General features: G+C 46.3%; 1 protein-coding gene and 1 non-coding gene across 4 annotated transcripts in view; both read left to right on the top strand.

Annotated features, from left to right (window-relative positions):
- Positions 1–20,824, top strand: part of LOC143121600 (uncharacterized) — a 34,164-nt gene extending 13,340 nt beyond the window's left edge. The window contains exons 3-14 of one of the 3 annotated variants that reach the window (XM_076282035.1): positions 6,108–6,162; positions 9,910–10,164; positions 11,715–11,775; positions 12,001–12,131; positions 13,204–13,323; positions 13,613–13,732; positions 15,735–15,848; positions 17,595–17,708; positions 18,175–18,221; positions 18,689–18,868; positions 19,069–19,189; positions 19,397–20,824. In XM_076282035.1, the coding sequence (XP_076138150.1) occupies positions 6,108–6,162; positions 9,910–10,164; positions 11,715–11,775; positions 12,001–12,131; positions 13,204–13,323; positions 13,613–13,732; positions 15,735–15,848; positions 17,595–17,708; positions 18,175–18,221; positions 18,689–18,868; positions 19,069–19,189; positions 19,397–19,824 (1,746 nt within the window). In that variant the 3' untranslated portion in view covers positions 19,825–20,824. Of the gene's footprint in view, positions 1–6,107; positions 6,163–9,909; positions 10,165–11,714; positions 11,776–12,000; positions 12,132–13,203; positions 13,324–13,612; positions 13,733–15,734; positions 15,849–17,594; positions 17,709–18,174; positions 18,222–18,688; positions 18,869–19,068; positions 19,190–19,393 lie in introns of all 3 variants that reach the window. The other 2 variants (XM_076282034.1, XM_076282036.1) reach the window with 2 other exon arrangements.
- Positions 20,825–26,508: 5,684 nt separating this feature from the next.
- Positions 26,509–26,595, top strand: trnastop-uca (transfer RNA opal suppressor (anticodon UCA)). Its single transcript has one exon. It is a non-coding gene; the product is annotated as a tRNA-Sec (tRNA).
- The last annotated feature ends 398 nt before the right edge of the window (positions 26,596–26,993 follow it).

Raw genomic sequence — 26,993 nt, 5'->3', positions numbered from 1 at the left:
TAACAAAAGTAGTTATCTTGAGGAGGTTGTAAATAGCGGTCTTGTTCATCTAATGAAAGAGGAGCGGGTGAAGGGCTGGGGGTGGACGAGAGGAAGCTCATTTGCGTGATTCATGGCTACTTTAATACTCTTGTTGTTTTGGTGTCTTTGTCCTTCCATACAAACATACTGGGTCCCACAGGGCTCTGCCTGGGAGGGACATCTCATAGAGGTTTACTGCTCAGCATCTGGGAGCCAGCATCCACCCATAGATTGGATACTGCCAGTGAAGCTCTCCTCCTCCTCCTCTCTCCCTTTCTTTTTTTCTTGTCCTCTATCCAGTTTATTCTTTGCTCGTCTCCCTCAGCCAGCGTTTGTGGCCTCCCTGGTTAAAGCATCAGTTGGTTCTGTCAGCCATGGCTCTGGTTGGAGAATCTAGCTGTTGGTCAGACCCTTCAGGCTCCGGCAGGCGTGCCATGGCTGCTGGGTCGCAGCCCAAGACTGTGCGGATTAAAGGAGTTTGCTGGGTGGCTTACTGTTAATATATGCCATCGGACAAGAGCAGGACCTGAGCCCCCTCGGCCCCCCTCCACGTACACAGAATTTAATTTTGAGCAAATCTCTTCAGCACATATGATTTGAGCTGTTAAACGAACACAGATGTCAGAATTTGCTGTGATGTCTGCCTGGGGCACTAGCAAATGTACCTGGCGAATGAATGAACTGGAAACAGACACTCTGTCAAATTCAACAAGGCAGTGTAAAACACACCCAGTGGTTCATATTTCTGCTAGACAGTTGACTTTGCGTTATCCATCTAAGTGTCATTTTATATGATCCCTCGATGTTAATGGCACTTTGAAGTTCCATTATGTCGCATGAATATTTGAGCTACTTTATTCTTTGCACTTAAAAGGGAAGGAGATGAATCACTGGGACATCGCTAACGGATAATTGGTTCTACCAGGCTTTAATAAGCGAGATAAAACGCTTTTAATCTGTCGAGCGAGACACCTGGTGTTCCAAGAAAGTGGGCCTAACACCAGAACGGAAATGTATGAGGCTGCAGAATAATGGCCCAGCTAGGAGTGGAGACACAGGATGTGACTCATGAGAGCGATGGAATACCTTTGCAGTCACTGCTACGCTTCACACAACTGTCTCACCTTCTCAGCTGTGTACTAGTACACACACACATACACACACACACACACACACACATACACACACACACACACACACACACACACACACACACACACACACACACAAACACACACCAATAACAACAGCCAGGCACCACACACCTCACATTCTGCTTTGTAATGTCCCCGACTGTTCTGTACTGTAAAAATATCACAGCTTTGTTATTGATGATCTTATCACATACCCTGTTTTTATTGTTGATGCTGCTGTTTGTCATCAGGTTATTCTTCACTGTGTGTGTGTGTGTGTGTGTGTGTGTGTGTGTGTGTGTGTGTGTGTGTGTGTGTGTGTGTGTGTGTGTGTGTGTGTGTGTGTGTGTGTGTGTGTGTGTGTGTGTGTGTGTGTGTGTGTGTGTGTGTGTGTGTGTGTGTGTGTGTGTGTGTGTGTGTCATGGTTGTAGTTAGAGGGGGCTGGGAGAGAGGTGGGGGACATTGTGTACTGGCAAAATTATGTTTGTCATTTACTTCTGTGCCTGGGAAGATGTTTTAGAGGCAATGGGTGTGTTTTGTTTACATATACAGTTTGTAATTGTATGTGTGTGTGGTGGGAGTTTAGCAAAGCCTTTTCTCTTCCTGATAAGCTCTTTAGATGTGGTGACATGTTGGAGTTTGCCTGGTAATGGAAGACTGATCCGTGAATATGTGTGCGTGCGTGCGTGTGTGTGTGTGTGTGTCTGTGTGCGAGCGAATGCATGCATGCGCGTGTGTGAGTAGGTGATCCCGGTTTTTTGGCCGGCTGGGAGATTTTCCCACCGAACTCAGGAAAACTGTAGAGAGAGGAATGACGTAAATCAGACTGCACTCTCTGTCCCAAGCTACAGCTCTCACAACACACACACACACACATACACACACATACAGTGCCCCCCCCCCCCCAACACACCCGAAATTACAAAATGCCCCTATATTCTGTCATACTGAAGTCTTCCAATAAAAATGAAAATTAGCTAGGCTACTCAGATCAGTGTGTTGCAGCCTCATTAAATCTTATATCTTATCTTATATCTTGGAGTACGTTACATCCCTTAATAGTTGATGCTCCCCGCGCTCCCCATCTGGTGGAATCTATGGCATATCTGTTGCTGGATGCCTATAGTTCTGTTGATTGTATATAGCTGCCTGGCTAAACAAACTCTTTCTTATCTGTGCACAAACCGGATGTCTGTGGCTGATATGTGCCAGGTGTTGCAACTTATCAGCAGTTGCCGTTGGTGGAATTTTTTTCAGGTGGCAGAGGTTTCAGATGTGGTAGACAGGACTTTGTGTCTGGGCTAAAATTGATACCTGTATGGATGTCACCATTACTACATGCATACATACAGCCAGGGTGGGAAATTAACTATTTCCACTGAGAGGTTGTTAGTTGAGTGATAAGATTACACTACTGAGGCCCTATGGCAGATTATAGATGTTTCAACAGGTCTGTTGAAGTCTGGCTGGGCTTTATTACAGTTATGCTTTCATCTGTAATTTGATCAAGCTTTGATCACGTCATTATTTAGTAATGTGAACGGCTCTTATGTGATTGCATCCATCTTCACATTTTGCACATGTGCTCTAGAGTCAACAGCACTTAAGCAAGTCTGTTTCCTTTGCCTTTCCACCTCATCTGATATAACATCAGAGCTTTCAATTGTGTACTAGTCTCTCACTTGGTGTATAAACTGCCACTCTGTGTTGTACATGGTGGTGGTATGAGCCCGTCACCCAACCTTACTCTGCCAGACGCAGGCAGAGCACCAGGCAGCCATTAAGCAGATCCACCGCTGCCATGAGCGACACCAGGCCCAGGCCATTGTTTACACTACCTTTTCAGCCTCGCAGGGTGAGTCACGGCTGTGTTCCGCCCCGTGATTGTTTGATCTAAACTTCCGTCGGGTCAGAATGGCTGGCACGAGCCGCGGTGCTTACGCCTCTGGTTTCTGCCCCTGACCTCGGACGTGATGGACAGCACCGGCCGACCGCACGCCCATCCTGAGTGTCAGCGTGACTCACCTGCCCACGCGTGACCTAGACACGCCCCGGGGCTTAATCTCGGCCCTGCAGAGAGCTGCGGGCAGTTAGAGAAAGGGGGAGTGGGGGGAAGAGGAGGAGGAAAAGAGAAAGATGGAGAGAATAAAGAGAGAAATGCAGCGAATATAGAGAAAGAGGACTATGGGGGGTTAGAATGGAGGAGAGGAAAAGAGTGGAGGGCAAGTGAGTGCTGGAAGTAGGCCAGTATTGAGATCATTGTGTGTGTGTGCGTGCGTACGCGCATGTGTGTGTGTGTTTGTGTTTTATGTGTGTTTTGTTTTTGTTTGTTTTTTATGTGTGTGTTTATGTGTGCGCGTCCGTGTATTTGTAGTGTTTTCTGATGTTTGATCTTGCGCGTGATGATGCACTTCCTACCCCACCTCGCTGGCCTGCCTCATCTCCTCTGACGGGATGTCCCAAAGCCTCAACAATAATGGGCATTGCAGATTCTAGCCCACTGCCGGAACAATCTATTCATGGTACCACACCTGCTTACTAACCCCTCAGCCAGCCAACAGCACTGAGGACTGGAGGCTCCTCTGCAACCTCAAACCAACAGGTCACACTGAAGATCCAATATCATAAACTCCATTATTTGTCTACATTAGTGTAATTAATTTAGTTATGTCCATATTCTAAAATATGCTACATGACCTTAAATAGACCCATTATAAAGTTTTACGTTAAGTAATAAATGCAAAGGGAACTATGCCACTGCATCCTCTCTACGATTAGTATTAATTTATTCCTGAAAGAATCTTGGCCAGGATGTAACAATGCATGCCTTGTATACGCATCTCTATATGCCACAAATAGTTCACGGGAAGCAAAGAAGACATTTTCAAGGACAATTTTTATATTTGTTAACCAATTGTTGGTTGGTATTGCTTTGCCGTGTGTGTTTGTGTGTGTCTCTCTCTTTCTTTGTGTGTTTGTGTGTGCGTGCGTGTGTGCGTGCGTGTGTCTGGGTTTTTGTCTGAAATTAGAGCCCGTAAGTCTTCTATGCATTCTATCTGTTCCATCTGTGACTCAGACGCTTGTGGATGGGGGGATATCCGATCCAGGAATGCAGGAATGTGAGTGAGAGAGAGAGGGACCAGGGGAGGAAGAGAGACAGAAAGAGAGAGAGAGAAATAGAAAGAGAAAGAGAGCGAGAGCGAGAGAGGAGCGCATTGTTTTGACAATGGAGATGGAGAGATGGGGCTTTATCTTTGTGGCTGTTTGACGCTGAATAGGTTCTGGAAATCCTTCTGGGCCCTGCTGCTGCCACTGCGTCTACACTCTGTGTGTGTTAGAGAGAGAGAGAGACAGAGGGAGAGAGGGAGGGAGAGAGGTGGGGCATCACTGGTGTTTGTATGAGGGCAAATAGCAAACATTTGGCGAATATAATGGTGTGAGTTGTGTTGAGTTTATCACTGTTGACTTAGGAGAGAGACTTCCAGTGGGGAGGCTGAGGAGGGGGGGGGGGGGGGGGGGTTGTCAGGCTGGGGGGCCTTTGGTCCAGGTGCAGGGCTGCTCAGACCTGGAGGCTATGCTTCTGCATGTGGATGATTCAGCCTCTGTATTTGACAGCCTGCAGAGTATGTGTTTTGTTCTGTATGTATGTGTTTGCGTGTGAGGCGTATAGTATGACCAAGACAGGGGGAGAGCAATCATTACCGCTGTCCTTCCTCAATCTTCCTCTCCATCTCCCTCCAGCCGACAAGCCCCATTCATTTTCTCTCCACTCCTCACACTCTTCTCCTCACCTTCCACACCTCCCTCCTTCCCTCCCTCCCTCGCTCGCTCGCTCTCTCCACTCGTCTCCGCAGCGGTGGGCTCTCGGCGAGGCGTCCGTGACTACACATGCTGCCCGCCTGTTAGAGGAACCCCGCCGGCCGAGCGAGCGCCAGCCAGCCTGTGCTATTTGCATGGCAGACGCAGGCGTCGGCGGAGAGGCGATGGGTGTGGAGCTGAATTATTCATCTCTGTTGCTCTTCTTTCACTCATTTTTTTGGTCTCTTTTCACTCTTTTCTATCTCCCTTTCTCCTTTTCTCCTTTCTCTCACTGTTCCTGTTCTCCTGCTATCTCTCAGTGTGAATCAGACTGAAGCTGGGTATTAAGTTATCCGTCTCTCTCTCTCTCTCTCTTTACGGCTCTATTAATCCTGGCCGCTGGGCAGCAGCAGGTGAAGATCCAGTCTGCTGGACTACGGCTCCATCTCCAGCAGCGTCTTCCTTCTCTCACTCTCACTCTCACGCTCACTCTCTCTCTCTCTCTCACTCTCTCTCTCTCACTCTCACTCTCACTCTCACTCTCACGCTCACTCTCTCTCTCTCTCTCTCTCTCTCTCTCCCTCTCTCTCCCTCGCGTCTGCAGCCCTGGTTCGCCCTATAAACCTGTCATGCACACACACACACGTCCCCTGGTACGCAATTTAAAACGCCACAGCAGACCCACAGGGTTAATGTTCGGTCACCTCGCGCCTGATATATGGATAGTAATGCACATATTCGCACATTTTATGGCCATTATTTATTATTATGGAAATCGTTAGCATTTTTTTCCCTTTAACCAACAAAAAAAAGTGTGGGAGTGGGTTGGTTGAGTGGAGGTTAATTTAGGAGAGGCTGACGCGTTTGAGGAATGTAAATGTTCCTGGTGATGATGATGATGTGGTCTGCTGCATCTGTTGAGCTGCTGCACCCCCTCTGGCTGTGCCATGGGCTTCGGCCGTGGGCTCTGTTGCCTGAGGAAAGGGTACAGTGCCAATCCTGCCAAAACAGCAGATTCACCGGTGGCACATTTTGTCATGGCAGCTCAACCCTTGCTTTACAGAGTAACACTGGGATTTGTCTCTCATGCTCACACACACTCTCTCCCTCTCTAACACACATTCTCTCTCTTCTCTTTTTTCCCTCTCTCTCTAGAAATCCTTCTCCCTGGTGCTGGAGGCTCTCGATCACGACAATGAAACCGAACAGGGTAAGATCCATTTTCTTTGTCTTCTCTCTGTTTTTGTAGCCCTTGCACTGCCTGCCTCAACACAGTATCCTGTTAATATTGATGGCCAGTTTCACATTCAGTGTGCAAATCAATCTTAAGTGTGAGCTGGAAGCAGTGTATGTAGTGGAATACAAGAATGCACCGCATATATGTGTGTGTGTGTGTGTGTGTGTGTGTGTGTGTGTGTGTGTGTGTGTGTGTGTGTGTTAAAGAGAGACAGAAAGAAAGAGAAAAAGAAGCAGAGAGATAAAGATAGGGAGATGAGAGAGAGAGAGAGAGAGAGAGAGAGAGAGAGAGAGAGAGAGAGAGAGAGAGAGAGAGAGAGAGAGAGAGAGAGAGAGAGAGAGAGAGAGAGAGAGAGAGAGAGAGAGAGAGAGAGAGAGAGAGAGAGAGAGAGAGAGAGAGAGAGAGAGAGAGAGAGAGAGAGAGAGAGAGAGAGAGAGACGGGACTTGAAAGCTAATAATGGAAGAGTAGGAATAGACAGACTGGTGCAGGAAAGAAGAGATGAAAGGGGGTTAAAATTCCTCTCATCCTCCTGTCTGAGTTGGGCCTCTTGCCCTGGCTGATTGTTCACTGGCATGAGAGCGATGCATTCTGGGAGTTTTAGGTCAGACTGATGGACCCTTTCATTTCCTGCCACAATCTGTGATTGTTGCTCCTCATAATTGAGGAAAATCTCCATGCCTGAAAATATGCTGCAGCCTGCCCTAGAAAAACAGACTGATAAATACATACACACACACACACACACACACACACACACACACACACACACACACACACACAGAAATAAACAAGTTTCCTCTCGCTCCCTCTGTTTCTCATTCCCTTACACACCCTTCTTCCACTCACTCACTCATTCAGTTACTCATGGTCACACACACACAAAAACACACACACACACACACACACACACACACACACACATATCTGTGCATCACACATGCAGCGTGATTGGATAATATATGCTAATGCCTCTTATTGTCTATGCAGATTTACAAGAAGATTTAGAAATTTGTCACACACAAACAAATTTTGTGCTTCATCAGTTACCCTATCGCTCCATCTTTCATTCCCTTCAGTCCTCTTTCTCTCTCTCTTTCTCTCTGTCTCTCTGTCTCTCTCTCTCTCTCTCTCTCGCGGTGACCTACCTTACTTCAGACATTTCACTCCATTAGCCCTCTGTGTCACCCTCCTCATGTCTTTTTCCTCTTTATTCTCCTGATCCCCCTCTAATTTCCCCATCCAACCCAGCACGTTATTTCACTTTCCCCTTTAATCCGCTCCGTGGAGGTGTGCGGCTTAGGCCGACCCAGGCCAGATGTCTGAATCAGTAGCGAAGAGCCAATCATCCCACCCCACCCCACGCCACCTCACCCCCCGCCCCCTCGCACGCATGCAGCCAGGTGTGGATTACCGAGGCAGGCTGGGCCCAGCCCCGGCAGCAGGCACCGGTGGTTAGGCAGCCCGGCAACCGATCGCGGGCATGGAGTCGCTCTCGGCAGCCTCGTCCTTGGAGCAGGACGCGCAACTGAGCCGCCTAATCCTCCCTGACTTTCACCAACTCATTTAACTCAGTCAATGTCACAGTGCGTATATCTGTGGACAGTTTTGAAGCCAGAGGTTTATAAAGTTCAACTGTGTGTATATGGGTGTGTGTGTGTGTGTGTGTGTATGTGTTTGTGCCTGCATATGTGTGTGTTAGTGATTGATACTTCCAAGATTCTGTGTCCACCCTCAACCCCAGCCTCCTCGCAGGCATTCTGGGAGTGTTGTATGCAGGGTGTGGAGGAAGCTGAGTGGTGTCATGCTCATTTGCGATGTGTTCCTGCATGCAGTGAAGGACAAGCGAAGCCTAGCGACCGCCTCATTATCCTGCACCATGCATACATTGAGGGAATGAGAGAGGGTGGAAAGGGTGAAGGATAGAACACAGTGCATGAAGGAAGGTGTGTGGTGTGGTGTGGTGTGCTGTGCTGTGGTGTGGTGTGGTGTGGTGTGTGTGTGTGTGCGCAAAGCGAGTCCGTGCCTGTGCATTAGACATCGTAAGCACGGGCAGCTTCATCAGTGCTGGATCATCCGTGTGAGCGGCACTCTCCCTGCTTGTGAGTGAGTAAATTACCCGTCATTATGCGCCCATTTAGTCTCGTCTCTTCTGGCACGGCACCTCTAAGCTGCTGGGGGAAATTAGCCAGCGCACTAATGCAGCCATTACTGGAGGGGTGGAGGCTGCTACCGGGCCCGCGTCAGCCCAGGAGAGCAGTGCCAGACTGGGCAAGGGCCAGAGTGGAGAGGGGGGTGAGGTGGGGGAGAGTGTTGTGTGGGTGGCATGGTGGTTTGGTGGTGTTGCTAGGATAACAAAGGAGTCCATGTCCGCACCCCCCCCCCTCTCCCTTCTTTAAGCTGCCCACCTCTAGTTCCAATATCTGGACGATGTTTTTCGTTCTTTTGTTTTAAGTCCATGATCTCATGATCTCATCTCTCCATCACGAGTGTTGTGTTTTTGTGCTGTCATTAGTTCAAACTACTATGGTTGCCTCCCTTCCTTTTACACACACATGCGCACGGGCACACACACACACACACACACACTCAAATGCTCGCACTATCATCATCTCTGGACAGCCCAGGGTTGCCAGTTTCCTCCAGTTCCCCGCCTCCCTTCTTTTTATGGCACATAAAGTCAATCAATTATACAACTATGACACTTCCAAAGCCACACAATCTCCACACACAGCCATGCACGTCATTTAGACATTCTTAAAAGCATCTTCACTAATAACAAAAGTGATGCCATAATCTGTAAAGATTTTCTGTACTCACACACACACACACACACACACACACACTGCTGTGTAAGAGCTAATACCCTGCTGTGGGGGATTAGAGGTGAGCTGGAGATGACAGGCCCCCTGGGAAACTCCCCCAGGGTTAGAGAGAGTCACTCTGCCCAGTCAACAGCAGCCCTCACCCCATAGAGAGAGAGAGAGAGAGAGAGAGAGAGAGAGAGAGGTGGGAGTGCTGCAGATGGTAAGAGATGAAGAGAGCTGACAAAAAGACATGGCACTAGCGATGGAGGAAAGGATCAGACAAAAAAGACATGGCAGAAGCAGTGGAAAGAGAGAGAGATCAGACATAAATACACGGCACTACAAATGGAAAGCAAGAGGAGAGAAACAAACATGGCATGGCTCTGACCTGTCTCACCCCCACCCTTTTGTTTTACCTCTGCATCACAGCACTTGGCTTTTTAATGAGTGACGGCTCAGTAGCAAAGGTTTCCAAAGCTTGCTGTAATGTTTCCAACCTTGAGGGGCTTTTTACAGGAAGATTACCTTAACCTTTGCCAGGAAGAAGTCGTCCACTCAAAGATGTTTGTGTTGGTTGGTCCTCCTTTCCCCCTCTGACCAATTCAGAGCAACTCCTCCGAGGGCATCTGCGTCACAAGAGAGAAGGAGAAATGAAAGGGGATAGTTCATCTCTTCATTCAGCACAATAACAGAAATTAAAACCCCTAACACCCCTGTGTAAAAATACATGTTTTTTAATACTGAAAATTATGTATGCATATATAACTGCATTTGTCACCTTGTACCAGTGCACCAAATTGTATTGACACCCATCTTATATATTGGGCTTTTCTAGAAATATGCTTCAGATGTACTACGTATACAGTGTTGTACAGATGCTCATAGCCTTGGTGTTTGTGTCCGTGTGTCCTGTAGTGAGGGAGCAGCTGATTGAGCGCGTGCTGCTGTCCTCCATGCTGAACCCGAGCGAGCAGTGGCAGCTCTTCAAACACCACGGCCAGCACCTAGAGCTGGAGTTCCGCCTGCGCTTCCACTGCGAGGCCAACTATTACGGCTCCGCCTGCAACCGCTTCTGCCGCGCCCGCGACGACTTCTTTGGACACTTCGACTGCGACGTGGCCGGCACCAAGGTCTGCAAGGAGGGCTGGACGGGCCCAGAGTGTCTTGAGGGTGAGTAGATCGCGTCCTTGGGGGATGCAGTGTCATCTGGGACAGTCAGACATCATTGGGGAGAAAGTAAAGGTGGAAGAACCAATGTAATTCACGGCATATTTTGTCAAAAGTCTTTATGAAGCGACAGCAAGAATTATTAGTAAATGAACAACCAGTGGTAAATTGACCAAATTAGGTTATTTTTTAACAGTCCATTATGGACTCCTGATTATGACTGAATTGGACTGGATTAAGGACTCCAAGATGATGATAGAATTGACTCATTAGACCCATGGTGAGTCCCACCTGTAAAACTGAGAGTCTGTATGAGGTTGTAGTGAGGTTGATGAGTATGTATGAGGTTCAGTGCTTCACCTGTTTGGTGTACCACCAGCACATTATATTTGTTGTTTTACTGATTGCTTCATATTTCTTTGCCTTCCAATTCGACTATGCCATCAATGCCTGGTCATGGTGGAATAAGAGGACCAATTGGAATTTATTTGGGCAGAATTAGTTTCTCTCCAAACAGAGATACTTTGAACCCTTAGTTTTCTTCTGGAGAGTGCTTCACAAAAGCCACACTTCAGCACAACAGTGTCCAGTGAGCTGCTTTTGCTCTACCTTTCCCTCATCTGCCTCTCCCGATTAAAATAGAAGCCGATGAGGGAAATAATGTGGCGGATATGAGCGAACCGATGACATCCTCTGATGCGGCCCTCCATCCTGCACTGACTCTCTTCCTGAGCGTCCGCTGAGCATCCACCCATGGTGATGACAGACGTAAAGAGACACAGGAAGAGCAAATACTCGGCCCGCTTCCTCTTCTTCTCCCAGGGTCACGCAGGAGGGACCCGGGCGCCCATCACATGGGTGCTGACTAATATTGACACTGCAATGGTTAGCCAGGACATTGCCTGGCATTGACAGCATGGGAGTAAAATCCAAACAAACAAAGAAACACTTGACTCCTGAATGAACTATATAACCCTCTGGTGCGATGTACTTGAGTAGTAGGCTACGGCAAAGGTCACGGAACAGTAAACCATTTTACGACCTCTTTAACTTTGTATCTGTGGAGCTGATACTATGCTTCTGCACTTGGTATGTACATTGACCAAGTCAAGCAAAGTGGCCCGTCTTTGACACTATACGAGTTCTTGTCCCCTGCTCGTAAGCTAAATGTGACATACGGTTGCTTAAGGCCCACAATACCTGTTCTTTATGCGTAGACTGTTTGCCAAAGGTCACCAAACCATTATCAGCTGGTATCTTGGATAAACAGGCTATTCAACACACCTCCTGTTGCTCTGTTTATGATATGTGTGAGATAATCCTGATGAGCTTTAACACCTTTTCAGCATGGCCACAGCCACGTGAGTGGAAAATATGTGGGTGTCTTCCGCCTGTGCCATAGCGTCAATTTGGGTTTACAGTGTGGATCGGTGCTCTGTCTCTCTCTCACTGTGTGTGTGTGTGTGTGTGTGTGTGTGTGTGTGTGTGTGTGTGTGTGTGTGTGTGTGTGTGTGTGTGTGTGTGTGTGTGTGTGTGTGTGTGTGTGTTGGCAGCTGTCTGTCGGCAGGGATGCCACCAGGACCACGGCACCTGTAAGCAGCCCGGCGAGTGCATGTAAGTCCCGCCTACCCGCAGTGTCCAGAACACTCCTCCATGCCACCATCACACACACACACACATCACCGGTTCCACTGCTGCACCAGATTTCATGTTGTACTAACTGAATTAAACGTCTACAGTATTTGCTCAGTGGTGTTCACTATTTCCTGTTCTCTTTCATCTTCCAGTGTTTCTCACTCACTTTCATCTTTGTGTGTCTTTTTCTGTGTGTGTCTGTAGCTGTAGCTACGGTTGGAGGGGCAATTTGTGCGACGAGTGTGAAACCTTCCCTGGGTGTGTCCATGGCACCTGCACGGAGCCATGGAAGTGTGTGTGCGACACCAACTGGGGTGGACTGTTGTGTGACAAAGGTGAGAAGAGAAGTGTGATACTGACTGTGTGTGTGTGTTTGTGTGTGTATTATAAGAAACAGCTGAGGTGTGGTAAGGGCGTTGACCTACAGAGCTCAGATGATCTCTCGCAGACAAGATAGGAAAGGCCCGAGGCCCAGACCACCAAAGTGTATTAATGATCATTTTACCAGCACTCGCCTCTCCAAGCTCAGCAGGCAGTGCTGTCTCAGTGCGGAGGCGTGGGACCCACGCGTGGGGCCCTGGTGGGCTGTGGCTCTGTGAGGGGGGTTGGGGGGGGGGGGTCAGGTCATTGTCAGATGGCGTAAGCCGATAGCCTTGAGTGAGCCGAATGTGAGCTGGGTGCTGCTCATGGGCCTGAACGCTCTCCCACCATTCAGCAGACCGGCTACAGTCCCAGGCCACACAAAGGGAGCGCGGAACAGGCCCACAATAGAAACCCCCCCTCTCTCTCTCTCTCCCTTTCCCTCTCTCTCTCTCTCTCTCCCTCTCTCTTTCTTTCTTTCTTGATTCCTTTCGTCCAGTCTCCCTTTCATCTCTCTGCTTTGCTCCCTTTCTCCAGCCCTGTCTCTGGGGCCATGGCCACACAACACCAGACATTCCCAAGCTGACCCTGTTCCCACTCACTTAGACGGGCCTTTTTTTTAGTGTACAACTGTGTGCCAACTCTTACATAATGCACTGGTTTTCAGTGTTAAGTAATATGCCAGCTCTTTGATGGGCCCATGGATGTGGATTTGTGTCATTTAAAGGGTGTTAGTAGCGATCTGGTACAGTGTTTAGTTGCAGTGTTGCTGATCAAGGACAAAAAAATGATAACAAGCTCAGATGAATTCCTGTTTTTTTTTTCTTCCCTTTTCTTTTTTCGCCATGTCCCTGTTCCCTACTTTTGCCTCCACTCTGTGAACTATTTTGTTCATATTTAGTTACTTTGTGTCCTCTGTGCTAATCTCTATGGTATTCTCCCTCCCTCTCTCTCTCTCTCTCTCTCTCCCTCTCTCTCTCCCTCTCTCTCTCTCTCTCTCCCTCTCTCTCTGTCTCATTCTCTGCCCTGGTGTTTCTCTGGCTGTAGACCTGAATTACTGTGGCACTCACTCACCCTGCAAAAACGGGGGTACGTGTGGCAACACCGAGCCCAATGAGTACCAGTGTGTGTGCCAAGAGGGCTTCCGCGGCCGAAATTGTGACATTGGTGAGTTAACACACACACACACACACACACACACACACACACACACACAGTATAAACAAACCTAGTCATCTTTGCCTGATTTTCCTTGATTTAAAGCCTTACTTTGAACTTCAGTCCTTGTGTTTTTTGTGGCTGAGGGTGACACTGGGGCAGTGGGGCACTGGGAGCATTTATCTGGGTCACAAGAAAAACACTTACTTATCACACAAGTCTTACAGCGTCTGCATCTTCTCTCTCTCTCTCTTTGTCACTGCCTCCATCTCTTTCTCTCTCTCTCTCTCCATCGCAGTGGAGCATGCCTGCTTGTCGTCACCCTGTCTGAATGGAGCCACTTGCGTAGAGGATGACAACCCTGCAGGCTTTAAATGTGCCTGTGCAGATGGCTGGACGGGTCCCACCTGTGTAGACGGTAATCCTCCCCAATCTGGCCTTAATGGGAATAAATAACTAACAAGTGCACCCATCACAGCACACATCTGCACGCTCAAAAAACACTTTTGCACTCTCAGCTTGCGTATTGAGACAGAAAGAGAAGGATTTGTGTTGTGTGTGTATGAGTGTGTGGTAAGTAGCTTTGTGATGGAAGTTAGATGCTATTTCCACATGCAGCAGACAGTGATTTGGTGTGAACTAAGGCCTTTGGAAGATATTTTGATTTGAGCTGTACTGGAGATTCACCCACAAGCCACTTAGTTAATTAGCTTAAGCATTTAAGTTAATATGTGTATTTGAACCCAGGTTACAGTACCAATCTTATCCACACTACAGGCAACCCCCCATTGTCACTACCGGTAGACAGTACTCTTGTTCATTGGGTTATGAATGTAAAGCTGATGTCTACATCGCCATGGTGAGACTTATCACGCACCAAAGTGATACTGATACAGTAACGTACCCAGTTGATTGACATTCCACACTCGTGAAGTTTTGCTTTGTAGTTTAAGTATGTATTCTTTATAATTTTGAAGAATATAAAAATCTATGCAGCAGCCATTTTGTACTCAAATAGTAAAGGACCGTTGACTACGAAAATTACTATAAAAACGACTGGTCAAATGTTCACACTGCGTTTTCTGCTTCCCATTAATCTAAACCTGCATTTTGTCATGCTACCCAGAACTGATCAAGTCAACTGATCTGCCCAGCACCAAAATACCATTCTGGGTGCAATTTTAATTCTCACTAGTAAATTCATTGTTTGTCACTCACAAATACACACACAATACCATATATAAAGACAGCCTCTCTCTCTTCCCAGCATATTTTTGTTCTAATAGAGTTAATTAGATTCTTCGTTGACTTTGTCTTTGTTATAATGAGCATGAACAAGAGCAGCGAGCAGTGAGAGTTTAGGGGGGGGGGGGGGGGTGAGTGGACAGAGAGAGGAAGGGCAGCAGCTCAGCTTTAAGACGGGATGAGAGAGACAACCACATAAGGACACACGGCCATCATGCATACTTAGATCACCCAACAGGCACTCTGGCTGTTATCTCCACCGTCATCAGTTGATCCATGCACCTTATTGCTCTTGCTCTCTCTCTCTCTCTCTCTCTCTCTCTCTCTCTCAGCCCACAAGGCACTCCCTGTTTGTCGTTTTCTTCCTCATTCTGTTTCTCCAGCTGCCATTTTTATCCCTCCTGTTTTCCTGTTCTCCCTCTCGCGCACCCCGCAACCTTCCGCTATGTTTTTAATTCCTCTCCAGAGAGGTGGAACATCACTGCTGCTGCCACCATCCCATCTCTCTCTCTCTCTCACACACACACACGTCACATACACATACACACACACCCGTGTTCTCACTTATGCATGCGCGCACACACACGCACAGACGCACACACACACACACACACACACACACACACACACACACACACACACACTTTTGAGATGATGTGTGACGTGTGTGGCAGGCTATTTTATTTATCTGTGTTTGCTCAGGAGCCCGAGGCAGTGAGTAGGGAATGAAAATACACAGCCTGCAGGGGCATCCGCCGCATGCCAGCGCCTTCATCACACAGCTCATCCATGTCATTGCCACATACTCCCAGCGTACATGCACATACACGATCACACACACACACACATTTACACAGAAATTCCCACACACACACTTAGACACACACACACACACACACACACACACACACACACACACAATCATCACAAAGCATCACCCGTGTAGGCTTAAAAATTGATATGCTTTCTCTTCTGAAAACAAGATATTGATACAGCGATCCAGGCACAGCATCCATAGAAAAACACACCTACATACACACACAAGAGAAGTTTAGGGGAAAGATCAGTGTCAAAATCCATGTCGGGCCAAAAGGTAATGAATCCTTTGTGATTGGAGATGAGCTTTGTTTGTTTGTTTATATATTTATTTGTTTGTGTTTGTCTCCCTCTCTCAGCCGTGCTGAAGTGTGAGTCCAGCCCATGTGGCCGGGGAGCCACGTGCCAGGACACCACCGAGGGCTTCCAGTGCCTGTGTCCCCCAGGCTGGACCGGCAGGACCTGCCAACTGGGTGAGTGATCTGTCTATGGGTCAGAGCCTTGGAGGCTACCCTGTGGTCCCCTAGGAAAGAAGGTTGTTAAAAAAGATCTATCAAAAATAGTGCTTTTGTCCATTCCAGTGTCTCTTTATTTTAGCACAATCAACTTTTCACAAAAGGAGTTTGTCAGAGCTTAAAAGGTTTTCAAAAGGCCTTTGTCAGAACTTGAAATGGTATTTTACATCTACAAAAAATGGTATGAAAATGAAACACAATGAAAACTGAACATGAGTCCTTAATAAATACACTCATCAAAGGCCTCCCTGCTTCCCATAAGAACTCCCCCAGTGGAGAAGCAGTCTGATTAACCGTTAATGGTTCCACACTGCACCTTCACACTGCATACAGAGTGTGCAATTCGTGACCTCTGAGGGCCAAAATCTCTTTATCCGTGTTCCCCGCGAGGCACTGCTGAGCAGCACTATTCAGACTGTGTGTCTGGCTGCACAGCGCTTGTTCATCAGCGTGTAGATGCTAATCTAATTTGATGGAGCTCCAGTCGAAGCAGCCTCCCACTGGTGGCGGCCGACCGGAGGTGGGGGGGGTGGTGTTGTTGGTTGGTTGGTGAAGCTCCGCTGAGTCTTTATTGCCATGCCAACCATTGTTACCCGTTACCCGAGTTTGCTCTCCGGTGCTACGGGTTGGAGTTCGTCGGGTTATTTAATTAAACACCGAGAAAGAGATGAGGTGTTCGGAGTGTTGGGGCAGATTTTGAGGAGGGGAGGACATGCCCGAGCATGTTCGGCCATCGGAGAGCTCTTTTCGCACAGCTCTCATCAGCCCTCCACTCTGCCCTCCGCTCCTCTCCGCTCCTCTCCGCTCCTCTCCTCCTGCTCCACAGAGTGTGTCGCCTGTAATGCGATCATGTGTCACAGTGACACCTTATCAACCCCCAGAGAACCCGCCACAGAGGATAGGCATGCCCCCCCCCCCCTCTATTTATCTCACTTTCACCCACTCAAGCAGACAAGACTCTTTTTTTCCAGTGTGCGATTGGTTTTCGTTTTTAAAGGCTGATTAGGTTATCTAGCAGACATCTGTTAATGGGTTTACTGGTTTCAAGTATTTAGGTGACATGACTGAAGTGCCAATGATGAAGTCTTTGTGTGTGTGTGTGTGTGTGTGTGCGTGTGCACGCCATAGACTATAAATAAGGGTGTATCCTTTGTGTGTGTGTGTGTGTGTGTGTGTGTGTGTGTGTGTGTGTGCATTATGTCGCATAGGTCTCACACATCTTACTTAGTTGCCCATTGGGTCCACTGCTCCATTAGAAACGATAAACAATAAATGGCCTTAGATGCGTGGAGAGAGACAGGTTGAGTGAGTGAGCAACAGAGCTCTGCCTGTCGCTCTGGTCAGTAGGTCAGTAGGGTAGGCAGGTGCTTCTGTTGTGAACTATGTTCAGTACAGATTCTTCTTGAGCATGGGACTGACTTAGAACCAAGTCAACCACAGTAAACTGACATAGATAGACATTGTCAAAAAGTTACATGTATCCACAACCCCACGCCTTGGTTTATCCTGACATCCAGGGCATCTTTCCCGATTGAACGTAGTCCTTGACTGAAAGCTCTTGGTCAATGGAGATATTCATTGAAGTCCTCTTTTATTCTTGGACTGGGCTTAATTCATGTCCAGGAAACTATCCCCTAGTGTAGTATAAGATGTATATGGATGTCACACTGATTAATTTTGTTATGCAAATATTTTTTTCTTTAGACACCAACGAATGTGAGATGAATATGTGCATAAACTACCGCTCTTGCCGTAACCTGATTGGTGGCTACCTCTGCGATTGCCTCCCAGGCTGGTCCGGACCCAACTGTGAGATCAGTGAGTATGGCATATCAGCTTGGTTTCGTCAAGGAACACTCCCAAGATAATTAGGCTTCCAAAGCACGATTTTCTATTAATAATACAATTTCTCCCAGAACTGAGATTAATACATGTCACATGAAACCAGGTCATAAAATCACACCATGTCAATATAGCAGAGACTAGCTTCAGGCATGGTCTGCTCTCTGCTCTGCACTGAAATCTATACCCACAAACATGGATTGTGTCTGAAGAATATTTTCCAGGGCCATACATGGTTCACATGAGAAGATGAATAGCCTGAGCATCCCTAGCCTCAAGTCGTTTTATTAAAGCAATCGACCTCGTAGTTAGAAAGCGGATGCATTCTGGCTATGCCATTTATGCATTTTTCATCAAAAGGCTTGCCGCCCCGTGCTGTCCTCTGTAAGGCAGAATTGAGTATTGATCTCAGGTTTGTAATGCACTCTAATGTGGTCCACAGGGAATGGCAGTTGCCAGGGCTTGTGCCTGAACGGTGGACGATGTGAGGTAAGAGTGCTATTGCGCTACACTGTGTCTACTCCACAGCTGTGTGGGAGGTTACGTGCTGTGTCCTGACGTCTGCACATTCTCCCTGGAATACACACACACACACACACACACACACACACACACACACACACACGTCACTCAGACACACACACACACACGTACATGTCACTCACTCACTCACACACACACACACACACACACACACACACACACACACACACACACCAGGGTTCCAGTCAAGATGGCCAAGGGCAGATCCACACTTATGTGCCTCCCTTGATGTGTCATGACGGTGGCTAGTCAGTTAATTTAGCTAAAAAAAACATTTTCTGAGCAGAAGGACAAAACTTCCATTTTGGGATTTAGGACAACACCAACCTTGTGTTTTAAATAAGGTCAATATGGTGGCTGCAGCTAATAACGACTCCCTCTTGTTCTCTTCCTCCCCATGCTGGGACCTGCAGGAGTCGCAGTCAGGTTGGCACTGTGCGTGTCCACCTCCCTTCTCTGGGAAGCACTGCCAGATTGTACGGAGACCCTGTGAGAGCGCCCCCTGTCTGCATGAAGGGAAGTGCGTGGAGCAGGAGAGTGGGCAAGGCTTTACCTGCAACTGTCCAATGGGCTTCACAGGCACACGCTGTGAGGTCAGCATCACAGCCTTTATCATGCTCTACATACTTTATTCATAGTGCTATGATCTAATTAGTCTACATTAATGTGTTCTCATTTCATCTTCAGCCAACTAAAAACAAAAATGGTGTGTGTGTGTGTGTGTGTGTGTGTGTGTGTGTGTGTGTGTGTGTGTGTGTGTGTGTGTGTGTGTACACACCCGCTGATCCTCCAGGTGCAGCTGGACCCCTGCGATCCCAACCCATGCCACCATGGTCTGGAGTGTCACCGAGCGGAGGGCAGCTACAGGTGTTACACCAGCTTTTCTGGGGCCTGTCACGGGCAGCACTGCCAAGGTAAGGCACCGCCATCTGCGTCTGAACAAAGATAACAAACATGATATTAATTCATACTTAATGGAGATATTACTGATTATTTAGAAGTGTGTTCTAAAAGAGTGTAAAAAGAATATAAAATAGTTCAATATTTAGTGCATTTCCTTTTTTAGTGCAGTTCTTCCTCTAAACTATCCTCTGTCTGTCTTGTCTGTTTGTGTCTAGCAGGTAGTCAAGGCAGCTTCGTCACGTCCATGGTGATGGTGGGCGTGTTTGCACTGGCACTAGCGGCCGGTTGCACGGCGTGTGCCGTGCTGCTCTCGCGGCTCCAGCGCCGGCACCAGCGCAAGCAGCAGCTGCAGGGTGGCAGCATAGCGCGCCACGAGGGCGCGACCATCAACAACCAGCGGGACTTCTGCGTGCCCATCCGCAACGTGGAGCGCGGAGCGCCCTTGCTGCCCGCCTCCGGCCTGCCGCCGCCACCGCGCTGCTGCGCCGCCGAGGAGATCGAGCTGACGCTGCCGCCGTCGCCCGCACCCTCCCACTCCTCGCCGGCCCTCAAGCCTGCCCACCTGCCCAAACTGGACATCTCTAACCTGGATCGCGAAAAGCTTAACCGCTTCCACTACACGGACAACCATGAGCAGGAAGCGTGACCTGCCTCTGACCCCTTCCCAGCATCCCCCTCCCAAGACTTGTTAGTGTTTGTGACCCCCCCCCCACCCCCACCCCAGATACCCTTACATGACAAGTGCTCTGGACCCAAAGGCAACAGGCCAGCCCTGCCACCCACTATTAGGACCCTCTTCAACCTGTCGTGTGTAAGATGAGGGCCTTATGGTTGACTGATGTTGTAGGGTTGTGGTGCTTTGGCATGGCTACGGAAGGGACAGAGCCATAGACATTTTTATTTATGCTGGTGTGGCTTCGCTGGCAACAGATACCGTTACCACTGTCAAAATGGGATTCACAGATATCAGTGAAAGGTGCATTATTAGTGTGTGTGTGTGTGTGTGTGTGCATGCGTGTGTGTATTTGTGCTGTATTGTCTGTGCCACTGTAAGTGATCTGATGATTTCATGTGAATGTGTGTGTGTCTTTGTGTGAGAGTACTGGTTTTTCCTCTTTGTGTGGGTCTCACTGTTTCTTTCCCAGCCTTTGTCTTAAAACTCTGTGAATTCTCCCTGGAGGTCCCCTCACCTGAACACGTACATTTAGCCAGAGACACTATGGCATCTTAAATGACTAGAGTTACTGAAGAAAAGGGGAATTTTCCTGAACAGGGGACAGCCAAATAATTGAAGGAGTGACAAAGGGAGCATAGCAATTGTGGAAGAAAGTTGCAAAAGTGATATGGTTGATTAGAAAGACATGAAAAACCAAAAGACTGCAAGTTGACAAAAGAAAAAAAAAGATTCTTACTAAATGTTGCCTATGCTGTGTTGCAGTTGTAAAGGATGTATGATTTTTTTATACTTGTATGTAAATACTGATCCTGTAAATATGTTGTACATATTGATTTGGAGCATTCTTTTGTACTGCAGTTCGTTTCAGAATGTTGCCATTTTAAATTACTTCCTTTTTATCTTCATTCACTCCTCTCAGCTGGAATTGCAGCAGGATTGGATTGTAATTAAAGTGCATTTATGGAACAAATGTTCTCTCACTTGGTGTGTGAGTGTGTGTGTGTGTGTGTATGTGTGTGTGTGTGTTAGAGAGAGAGAATGTGTGTGTTTGTATGTCAGTGTGGGTGTACGTGCTTGCTTATTTGTGTGTGTATATTTGTGTTTTTGTGTGACCAGATAAAGTTCCTAGATCATTTCTCTGAGAGTAATAAGCCTTACGTACGGCTATCCTGTGTGTTTTTCTCCTCTCACATAACACTTGTTTGCTTTACAGTGAAGTCTCATATTGCATGGCACAGATCTGTAGTTTTCATGACATCCTTTCCAATAACGTGGGGCCGGGCAGGCAAATAAAGGGAAATTTCATCATGGAAAGCTGTGCCCTCAGCTACTGTCAGTGTGTCATTAGGTCACTCACACACACACACACAAACACACTCTCTTTCTCTTTCATACACACACACACTCAAGGACATCAAACATGTAATTTGTTTAACAAAACACAATGCACTCACAAAACGTGTCGGTGAGTTCAACATGTCACTATTTTTCCTGGAGATATCGAAGGCATGAGCCTGCTGCGGGGCTAAATGTGTTAAATTGTTTTCATCAGCGTACAGCTCTAGGTGTGCGTGACGGCCAGAGAAACCAGACCAGGGGCCAGAAGAGTGAGAGTGTTGAAACTCCGTCGCCTATGAGAAACCTGACCTTTCACCTCGCCGCAGACAGGGAATGTGCGGAAATGACCTTGAGCTTCCTGTTCCCACCCGTCCGTGAGGAAATGTAGGAAATAGACTACTCTTAAAACACACTCACTCAGTCCATCACTCTCTCTCTCAGTCTCACACAGTCAAGCTCACATGGACCCCCTCCTTCCACACCTGCTGTGTGGTTCAGGATGCCGGTCCCACCCTTCTCTAAATGCATTGTGAGCCAGAGCCTGTAATGTTTTTTTTAAATCAGTGCCTTTGTTCACTTGTCTTGGGCATGTGAGGCCTCATTGGTGCCAGTGTGCTACACCACTGTTTCTCAGCCGTGAGGTTTTTTCACCCTGGTATTGTAGAGCTTCAGATCAAGGTCACATGCATCATGGCAAAGCCTTATTCTCTACATGGCCTCATGATCTCTTGTGACCTGATTTCCTCCCTATCTTCACCCAAATAATTTTCTTACTGAAACAAGATTAAAAAGTGTTTCAGGGAATTTCAGAGGAGAAAAAAATATTAATTAAAAGTGTGTTGCTGAACTGATAGAAAGGAGTTTGCAAGTGTGATCAAACAGGGTCATATCCTGATAAAATATGAAATCTGGCATATTTGTACAAAGTTATTTTATTTTAAAATGTATAAAATGTAAAACAGGAAATACACCTCAACTGTCTATTCATTGAAGCGTGTTTTACTTACAGTACTATACCTAAACTGTGATCTAACAATTAGATCAGTATTAATAGTCTACACAGAATTTCTATCAAATTACAATTTCATCAGCTGTCTGACTAATGAGGAAAAGAATGCCCTTAGGAATCCAAATCCAGGGAATTCTAATTCTCTTCAGATCATACATCACATACATTGTGATGTTCTGTTTCAACAACGCTGTCAAGTTAAAACTTGTTTTGTGTGAAATGTATAATTAATGACTTTAGATACATACATTACTTTTGTGGAAGCAAAGCCATTTTATCATGTAATGCACTACAATGCAAAGACATGTCTTTTCAAATAACAATTTATGATAAATTAAAATAACATTATTTTGGTGTCAATGTACTCAAGAGTGTGCATGCCATATCCACACTTACATAAACCATAAAATAAACATGATAAATCATGGTAATCTATTAAATACATTAAAAGGTGTCAAAAGATTCAGAAATGTTATAAATGATGAAAAGCTGGCCTCATTTACAGAGTTTTTAAATCCAAATGTTAAAATTTAAAAATATTCCTATGCTATGCTAGATACATGTGATGTCAGGCCTTAATATGATATAATAAAAGCAGTCTGGCCTGGCGACTACTCATGCCATCTCTCTTCTATATAAGAACGTGAATTACAAATGGTGATGAGATAGTGACCCTATCATATAATGTATAATATATAATCTTTTAATGAAAAGTAGCCTACATCGTTCCACTATTTTCAAAGGTATCGGTTATGTTTTGGACACGGAAATGAACAAAGCTGCAATGCAATTCATAGGCAAGCTACGCCATCTGCAGGTACCTCAAGAGAACGTCTTGCATAAAACTTGATGCATAGTGAATCCAAAATTGGTGGCTAAAATTACTTTTTGGCTTTTCATTCATTTCATGTTTTTAAGCTATATCTTAGTCCTGTTGGGGCATCTTACAATGTGAGACAAGAGACTGAAGGGTGAATTTGTTCCCTGTAGGCCTACATTTATTTTTATGCCTTTAATGATAGGACAGTTGAAAGTGACAGGAAGCGAATGGGAGAGAGAACAGGGGTGGGATCCGGAAGGGACGGGGCGGGAATCGAACCCGGGTCGCCGGCGTACGGTGCAGGTGCCCCACCCAGTTGCGCCACAGCTGGTGCCAGGCTTACATTTTCAAGTAAGTTCTGAGGGCTAAGGGCCGCGAAATAGGATAACAACATGCACCTGTCTGATTTCCAATCAGGGACACCTGTTTCTCCATTGGCCCCCAGTGATCGTTGCCCGGCGCTATTGGCGGCGCTATTTACATACGTTCTGGAGCCCAGTAGGCCTTCTAGCTTTCTAATATATTTGCATGTGAATACATCGTGCCAATCATGTGATGTGTCGTGAATACATTGTAGCCTACGTGATCTCGTCACTGGAGCGAAGTTGGTATTGTGAAGCATACGCGCAATTCTGCCCGAAATAGATGCCTGACAAGTGCCCAAAATGCGTTGCAATATGGCATGCACGGACTGGAGGAACTTGGCTAAAAGGACTTTGAAATCACATAGGCTAATTAAAAAGTGCGTCCAGGAGTGTGGCATACCCTGTATCCTTTCAATAAAGGTCACATTGATGACTCTGCCACAGTGCTACAGTCGATTAATATAAATGAGCAATTAATTAATGTTTATGCAATTGGTATATGCTAATGGAGTTGCGTCATATAGGCCTACTGATTGAAATTATGTTTTGCCTTCAACTAAACAACGTGTCTGAAAGGTTACTGGGGTTCTTGCTCTAGCCCAGGGGTGGGCAAACTTTTTGGCTCAAGGGCCACATTGGGTTTTGAAAATTGGCCGGCGGGCCACACAAACCCCCCCCCACGACACACGCCTAAAAAAATACATTTTTTATAGCCTATAATTTAGTATGAAAAGTATTTGTTTTAAAATACTGCTAATTTGTTTTAAAAATACTGCTAATTTTATGCTGTTAAACAAATGTATAAATTGTACACTATCGCTTTAAGACAGTCGCTTTAATTCACGTTTATTTCTCAATGATCTTCTGCCTGCTCCACTATTGCTAGTGCTGTACCTACGGCTGGGCCCTCTCACAGTTTTTAAATGGTCAGTAGTGGGAACTACTGTTGCCTTCATGATTTCCTTTTAAAACTTTCTTATAAGGAGGAGATATCAATTATCAACAATCACAAGCCAGCTGGAACCTGCGGCTCTCTCTCCCTCTCGTGAGCGCAGTCGCGTTCCCAATTAAATGGATTGCATATGTTCACGTTAGATCTGCTGCAAAGGAGATAACTAAGAGTTAAATTAGTTTAACATGATGTTATCTCTATTTAACATGATGTTTTGACATTGACATTGTAAACGTTATCTAAGGAGAGTGAAAAGCAGTTTGCAGTGAAGCTAACCAACGTCTATCGCAGGAAAAAAATAGCGAGCAGCCTGATAACTAGCCTAAATGAAATGCTCGGCGGGCCGGATGAAAGTGCTTGGCGGGCCGGATCCGGCCCGCGGGCCGTAGTTTGCCCATCCCTGCTCTAGCCCCCTCCTTCCAAGTGCATGGTGGGCTGAATCAGCACAGCACTGGTCAAATCCTGCTAATTCAGAACCAGTTAAGTGGACAGCGACAACTCAGCTGGGATTAAACCATCAAATTCACACAGGGCTGGAATGTTAATTAACGGACTGCAAGAGTAAGACTGCATCGCGGAACATGCTGAGCTGGCAGCTGGCGAAGTCTATCCAAACCAATTATCTGATACACTGGCTTACATATGGAATATGTAGGTTTCTCCAAAATAATAGGCTAAGAAATTGAAAATACTATCATCCAAAGGCATGGCGACAGATGGAAAGCGTTTCTTAGGTCCAGTCTACGCCTGCCATTACATTGCAAATTTAAACACATTAATACAAAACTGGACTATTCTCGACCCAGAAGTAGTAAGAATGGACATACCATCATGTATAGGGGTACATTAATGCAGCAATATAATCAGCCCATACTTTTGATGATTGATCATATCTTCTTTGACTTCTTGTATGGGCTTTATACCCTGTAGCCAGGGATATGATCAGTCATGGTCCTGAAACAGACATCAGTCTTCCAGGCAAAATGGGGATGCAATAGAAGACTAAAATAAACAAATGTGCCAGATATATTTCACAGCTATAGGCTACGGCAGTGATATAGCCTATAGAAAATTAACTACCTGGATTTGGAATTGGAAACTAAAATCACATGAGTTGAGGTTCTAATAGTTGGGGGTTTTAGATGTAGGAACCAGCCATCTGTGAAAACAATCTTTGCCTAAACAGCCTGCCTATAGCCTGACGAGCCAGACCCAGCATGCCTAGGCATATAGCATAAATTATATGATCTCTTAACAGCTTGACAGGCATTTGCATAAACTGCCCTGATAGCACAGGGGCGTTGAATCCACGTTGAATCAACCTCCGCCGCTTCTAAACGTGGATTCAACGCCCCTCAACGCCCCTTTGCTATCTGGATGTGCAGGCTAAATTGTGTCATTAATAAGTAGCCTATGACACGTCCTACAGCGAACAAAAATACCTTTCAACATCAAACCCGTATGTCCAAACAAAGAAAAGTAGCCTAATATTGAAGCTAGACCTCTGAAGTTCGCCTACAAAAAAGCTGCCATCTTTGATATCTTTGATATCTGGTGATTTTTCCTATGGGAAAATAACATGGGGATTTTGAATTATCGCACCTATTAAACTCTCACGGGGATGAAAAAGTCTGAAATGCAGACGTTTTCATGAACACACTTTAGTCCTCTGCCTTTGAGTGGATATTGTGATCTCCGGTACGTGAAGGCGGCACACTTAGATTTTTGCTACCCCAGAGCTAACTTACAATGCAATTTAACAACCGGATCTCCTTATATGGGCAAAGATGGCCGTTTTGGTTCTTTTTTGTAGGCGAACTTACATGAATTTGTCATTTTGACATCGGAAAACTACTGCCCCTTTAAATGTAAAATTAGGCTACCGATACTTCCTGCCTCCTCCGCCCACACTTTAGGAGCACCAATAGCATTTCAGAATATTAGTGTATTTATTTTCAATGATGCTTTGCGCCGATCGATATGACGATATAAATCTCAAACTTTAGAGATGTGTCCTCCAATACTTCTTAATATAGGTTCAATTATAGGTGATATAGACTTAGCAAATGGGGTACATGCATGCCTTTCGGGGGTACAAAAAACAACCGTGATTGAGCTGCTCAGGTATAAATCCTCGTTATATAGCCGGAACAACCACCCTTCTCCTTCCGCCAGGATGATCCCCGGTGGTCCGGGGTGCAGGCTTCAAACCTGTAGCTGCCTAGCGGCAGAGTGGTTCGATTCCACCTTCCAGGCGGGTCCTGTAGACATCGGTGTTCCACATACGAAGATTCAAGCAGGACTCAAGATGACAGGGTCATGACATTCTCTGCCAAGCAGAAGCATTAATATCAGTGTCTATTCTTTTCGGTGCAGTCATTACCTGCAAGTGTAAATACAATGTACAGATGGTGCATCACATGTTATAATGTGCAGATGGTGCATCACATGTTTACAGACATCCCAACCTGCAAAAAGCCATTTCAGGGAGGTATCACAACCCCCCCCCCAAAAAAAATAAAATAAATAAAAAAATAAAAAAATAACAATACTAAAAAAAAACTTTAGCCTACTTATACTGAAATACAGATTAATATGTTTGTTCAATAATGTCTAGTCAGTACACCAAATAGGGAAGGCCTATAGATAGTAATT

Source organism: Alosa pseudoharengus, unplaced genomic scaffold, assembly GCF_046254945.1.
Source record: "Alosa pseudoharengus isolate Yale_2024_CS ecotype anadromous, Long Island Sound unplaced genomic scaffold, YU_APseudo_1.1 YU_APseudo_1.1_scf_13, whole genome shotgun sequence".
Classification (NCBI taxonomy): Eukaryota; Metazoa; Chordata; class Actinopteri; order Clupeiformes; family Clupeidae; genus Alosa; species Alosa pseudoharengus.
The sequence above is the reverse complement of the archived record's forward strand: the minus strand, read 5'-3'. Positions and strand labels throughout refer to the sequence as shown.